This window comes from Schistocerca americana, chromosome 2 (genome assembly GCF_021461395.2).
Source record: "Schistocerca americana isolate TAMUIC-IGC-003095 chromosome 2, iqSchAmer2.1, whole genome shotgun sequence".
Classification (NCBI taxonomy): Eukaryota; Metazoa; Arthropoda; class Insecta; order Orthoptera; family Acrididae; genus Schistocerca; species Schistocerca americana.
In genome coordinates, this window is record NC_060120.1 from 207224904 (window position 1) to 207230903 (window position 6000).

Here is a 6000-nt window from a genome sequence, read left to right on the forward strand (position 1 = left end):
TCTAAGTTTATTTTATAAAACTAATGCTGTAACACAGCTGGAAAACAGGTATCAAATGAAATAAGCAATTACGCAAACCAAAGCATACAAATATCATTCAATAGTCATGTGACATTTCATAAGTCAGTAGCTCTCAACTCTCGTAGAAAGACACTTGTCATTATCAGGTTTGCAGATGTAAGAATATTTCCCATCAGTTTATAAGCATTTCAGTAAGTAGCAGAAAGTAGGCGCTCCACAATATAATCATATGTTTCCAAGTAATGAGCGTGTCTTATTTGCGATGCTTTCCACAAAGGAATGTCCATAGCGAGGTTAATGGTCTCTCCTTTTTTTTTTTTTCTCCACCTGCGCCTCTGAAAGGCTAATGGCTTTTTTTTTTTTCAGGCGGCCGTCGCCCAGGTGGGTGCCTGCGATGCATTACATGCAGGTGGTCACTTAACTTTCTTACGGAAATATTTACGACAGCAGTTTCCGCTACAGTGACAGTCTCAATTAAAAATATTTCACAGGTCAAGAATTAGCGTTGCAAATCTGTAGAAAGAAAATCCTATAAATATAAGTGTCCAAATAAAATATTCGTCAGCATTGTGATACAGTCATGAATTTACGCACATTTCATAACTCTTAAAGTACAATTCTTGGTTTCCAACATCCTGTTTCACAAGTCAAGAGTCCCTACCCACTATTCATTACTCCTTACCTTATTACACATATACGTATCCATCGACACTCGTCAATATTTCGTCATTATAAATATGAAGCATAATCAAACTCCTCATATACGGTATCATCATCTTATTGATCATAAACATATCTCAACAGCATAGTACACATTGTCGTCGTAATAATAACATCATAACACCTCAGTCAAATCTCAAAAACGTCGTAGCTTTCTGCAATAATTTCAAAACCTAAAAAAAATTCTCTGCTCATTTCAATAGTGTCATCTTCCTCAAACGTACTTTAAAATCATGCTCCCTTACCAAATATATCATTCAAAGCTCTCATAGTATCACAATGGTTCAGAAAAATATGAGCATTTCACAAAGTACAGACAAAATACAATTTCATAAGTGTGAAGTTATCCAACTGTGTAATTGCGTAAACATCTGTCACTGATGTAATAAAAAAAGTTTATCTCTCAGTTACATGATCAGATAGCTGTGTAATTTGTGTGTTAGAGAAATATGGTACCGATGTGTAAAGTTGTGTAAGCAAATACCATATTAGCTAGGGCTCCTTGTGTTTGCCAAACACATGGTACACAAAGTAAGTGTGTACCCCCCTGAGGATAAATGTAATTATACTCCCAGGTGTTACAAATTACAGCAATGGAATGAAATGTATCACTGAAAACCTTTGTATCATTGTACTTCAAATATCTTTAAAAATAAATGTTTTAAGTACAAAATTAATCACTCAAATGCGTGTCCTGTAGCGCTAAATGTGCGTCTTGTTGCAATATAATCTCTGTGGAAGTGTCGTAGTTATCGTCCTCCAAAAGCTAAGTTCTTCAGAAGTCAATGTACTTACCTCATGATAAACAAAAGTGAAATGCTTTGTGTATAGATATCGTAGTTATTACGTCTATTGCCATGATGAAGAAAGTACTGTGCTGTAACATATTGTTGTGCTACGGAAAAGGCAATCTCATTGTAGCTTACTGCTAAAACATGTTTTGCTTTCCAGCAGAATTCAGAAAACTGTGCAGATATAAAACAGAAACACCGCAAAAGTAACATTTTAAATTGTCACTCATTAGTAGCGTCGTGATAAAATCGTGTAGCTGTCACATAAACTAACCAGTGTGTCATCTGGTATCTCACAGAAAGTACTTTAAATCCAGAATGTATTTTCAAGTAAACCAAAATGTTGCATTAAAATCTCATTAGCAGTACTGGTAAATGTTCTAAGTATGTGAGCCTTATAGTCGTTATGTAATCGTGCAACTAACAAGCAAGAATGTACACACACAATAACACTGTGTCGTCTGTTCACAATAACAATGCATTCATAATTTCTGTTTCAATAAGTTCTCTTGGTTCTTGATTGGATATTTAACTTCAAACATTGTTGCATGTTAACAGATTCTACGTCTGACAAAGCATACTAGAAATGTGAAGTGAAAAGTTTTATACCAAAGACTAAGTTAAAAAGCAGATTATCTCTCAATAAATGGTTTTACATGTGAAATGTGGTGTAAACCTTTACTCTTCCTAGTACACAGAGTCTGAACTTGAGAGCAATTATCATGCAGTATACGTCAGTAAAGAATACTGGAGTTTTTCACAAGGTTAGCGTCTATGTTATTTTTCTCTGAGCCAGCCGGCGCACGTGGGTGCCTGCGGCGCGAGTCATTGTCTGTCTCTTTGTTGGCGCGCGTTGTTATTGGGATTAGGAGACCTAACTTCTACAAATTCGCCTTGCCGAGAGGGCCCAGCTCTGTTAGAATCCCGCCAGTTCTGATGAAATTCACGTCTGTCGTTTTGTCGGTAGTTTACATAGTTTCTTGTTTGTCGGTCATGTGGTGGAGAATTTCTCCCTGAGTCGTAACTGCGCGCTGAACTGTTGCATCTGAAGTTATTCTGTCTCCCTTGATAATAATTATTTTGGTTCCCATATTGTCTGTTTCTCTGATTGTCTCTGTGATAGTCACTACCGCGGAGAGGTGATCTTTCCCTGTAATTATTACTACTCTGCCAACGGTTGTCGTATGGGTGGTGTCTATTTTGGTCACGATTTGCGTTGTAAGAATAGACCAGTCATGTCCGGTTATTGTTTCTGTCGTCACGGAATTGTGACGGATGTGACCTGTAATTGTTTTGTCCTTGTTTTCGCGTTCCGCGATTATCAGTGTCAATTTCTAGTTCTTGTAACAGTCCCTGAAAAGCTTCAATGTCGTCTTTGCAACCTCCTGATAAAATAATATGCCGTAAATGTTCAGGTAATTTGATTAAGCAAATGCGGATGAGTTCTGAGGGGCTGTATGGGTTTGACAGGTACTGATTCTTTCACAAGACTGGAGAATTCAGATTGTTCGAAACGTTTCATCATTATGATGCTATGTTTTACTCGGTCTTGTGTGGCTTGAGACCAATATGCTGAGAGGAAGGCATGGTAAAACTCTCCTTCACTGTGGCAATCGTGAATTACCGATCGCATTCTTACAGCTGGTTCATTCTCCAAGTAGCCACACATAAATTCTAACCTGTGCTCCAATGACCAGTTGGGAGGAAAACAATGAGAGAATTGATGGAGCCACGCTTGTGGATGAATGTCGTTGCCGGAATTCTTAAATGTTTTGAATTTACGTGTAGTAATGAACAGCTTATAGTCAAAATCATCATGTCGGCGAGTCGCATGTCGGTCATTGTTACGTCGTGTCGGCTGTTCCATCTCAAAATTCGGTGCACATTGCCAATTTCTTTCATAACTTCCGAAATGCCCTGTGTTATTATTTTGCGGCTTTTCCGTGTTTCTAAGTCCCTCTTCCTGTGTTGGAGCGCGAGTGTCCTCTGAAATACGTAATTCTTGTATTACCTCTGTCAGCTGATCTTGTACTTCCCGGATTTCTCTTTGGTGTTGTGTATTAATTTGATTCTGATTTTGTTTTAATTTTCTTATTTGTTCATACTCTTCTGTGTCAGTGAAGGCTACGGGTCTTGTGTCATTCAGATCATCATCTACCTTTGTAGATAAATTAGTGACCTGATCCGAAAGTTCGGCTACTTTCTCCGATAGTGTACTTATTTCTTCAGTGTGTTTTTCTGAACCAAGTTTCAGAGTATCTACTGTGTCCTTAAAGTTTTCCTGAGTTTTTGCAAGTTGCGTAACCGAATCGGTAGATGCAACTGAGTCAAATTTAGCTTGCAAGGTCTCATGATTTTCATGAACAATAATTTGCAGTTCTTTTATGGCTGCTTCGTGATTCTGTAATGCATTTTCATGCCGTGAAAAAATAGGTTGAAAATGCTCACAAATTTGTGTTTTTACGTCATTACAGACTTTTTGACATTTCGATTCAATGTTACGTAACTCAGTAGTTAAATCTTCACATGTTTGTTCAAGTGTTTGTTCCAATGAGTCTAACTTTTTAAGATTTTGTTCCACTGTGTCTAACTTTTGAAGCTTTTGCTGTGTTTGTCTCTGATTTTGTTCCATTGTGTCTAACTGTTGGTGTGTTTGTCTCTGATGTTGTTCCATTGTGTCTAACTTTTCAAGCTTTTGTCCCATTTGTTGCATTAATTGTAATAACAATGCACTGGTGTCTGAAACATGTTCCTCGGTGCTTTTCGGCAGTGAAGTTGCACCGGCAACATTCACATTTTGACAAGTGGAAAATGTGTCTTGACTCATTTGAGAAAACGGTGGGAACCCAAAACCTGAGTCTGCAGTATTTGCAATATTGTGTTCTGTCATTCCCGATTCCTGAGGCGAGCTGTTGCCGACCAATTCGATCGATAACGCTTCCCTGTTCACTACCTGTTTCACTGTCTACACCATTGTTTGCCGCCCGCTCCATTTCCCTATGCGCAATTACCAAATTACTACTTTGAACATTAGTTAATTCATTACTCTGCGGCGCTAACACACTGCTTTCGTCTTCACTGTCATTTCTCAGTTTACTTTGGAGCCTAGTATTACGTTTTTCACACGCCATTATTGTCACAGTATTTCACACGATAACACAGAAAAGCGCAATTTGAAGAGCAAAATAAAATAACATAGCAATGGAAATAATGTCTACTTAATTGCCAGCACAGCTGCGAAATACTTGGTGCAAATCTACATGCATGCCACAACTGTTTTACTGTACAAAAATGAAAAACTACAACTACAAAGGAAATTCTCTCTATAATTACGCGCTGGCAATAAACAATAGCTACACTAATTACACAAACTACAAGAAAAAAATCAGAAGATTCCAGTGAGGTATCCTAGGCTAAGGGTCGACATATGAAACGTCCCCTTTGAACAATTATACACGACTGTCCTTAAACTGACACACAATATTTTGTTAGCGCAACGCAATCTGACTTTCAAAATTCCCTACAAAAGAATGGCCCTGACTAACATTAAACTATACCTTTCACAAATCACTTACCTCACAAAAATCTTCGCTGCTCAAGCTACTGCAATACAGCGAGCGCCACTACTGCCAGCTAAATAAATGATTCAAACTATGGAAGACACTAACTACTGATGGGGATAGTTAGCAAATGAAAGATATTAATAGAGAACAAACAATGTATTTACCTTGACATCATCATATATAAATATAGCAGTTCATGACAAATTTCAAAACTCCGCCATCTCTCTCCCCACATCCACCACTGCTGGCGGCTCACCTCCAACTGCACAACGCTACGTGCTGTTCACATCCAGCTGCCGCTGCCCAACACTACAATGGCAGACAACAATGCAAAACTAGCCACAGACTGCACACAGCACAGCCAGTGATTTTCATACAGAGGTGGCGTTATGAATAAAAAAACGTAAACAGCCTACTTACAACTCTTTTGAGCCACGCCAAGTATGCACTCATTACTGATCAATTAAGTGCTTAAAGAAGGTGAGAAGATAACGTGTATCATATGCTTTAACGCAAATTGTCCTGTGTTCTCAGCATAAGCAACGATATTCTGTAATAAAATGTATGCCAAACTGATAACTGTTTCAGAGAACAAAATTTTCAATAAATAGATGAAAAGATTTCTGAACATTAACAAATATACCCATTCGATAGGTAAATTTTATTCGTTAGACAACTCTGGAACCTTACGTTCTTTCATCTTGGCAGGATCGCCAATATGTACATCTGCTGTCGTGTTGTAGCTTTCAAGTGAGTCATCCGGCTGAAAATTCCCCCTTTCAATCATAAATGTTCACCCAGGAAATAATATTATGACGTAACCTGAAACGAAGAGCAAGGCTGAATGTTGGGAAGAAATGATCTGAGGTCACATGGTCAACAACGGACGATGAAGTCAGCTGTCT

The 6000-nt window shown here is 38.2% G+C and overlaps 1 protein-coding gene across 1 annotated transcript in view; it reads left to right on the forward strand.

Moving 5' to 3' along the window:
• The window catches only part of LOC124593890 (juvenile hormone acid O-methyltransferase-like), a 146833-nt gene extending 141199 nt beyond the window's left edge, over positions 1-5634 (forward strand). Inside the window, exon 7 of the mRNA XM_047132237.1 lies at positions 5630-5634. Coding sequence (XP_046988193.1) covers positions 5630-5634 — 5 coding nt within the window. The remainder of the gene's footprint in view (positions 1-5629) is intronic.
• The last annotated feature ends 366 nt before the right edge of the window (positions 5635-6000 follow it).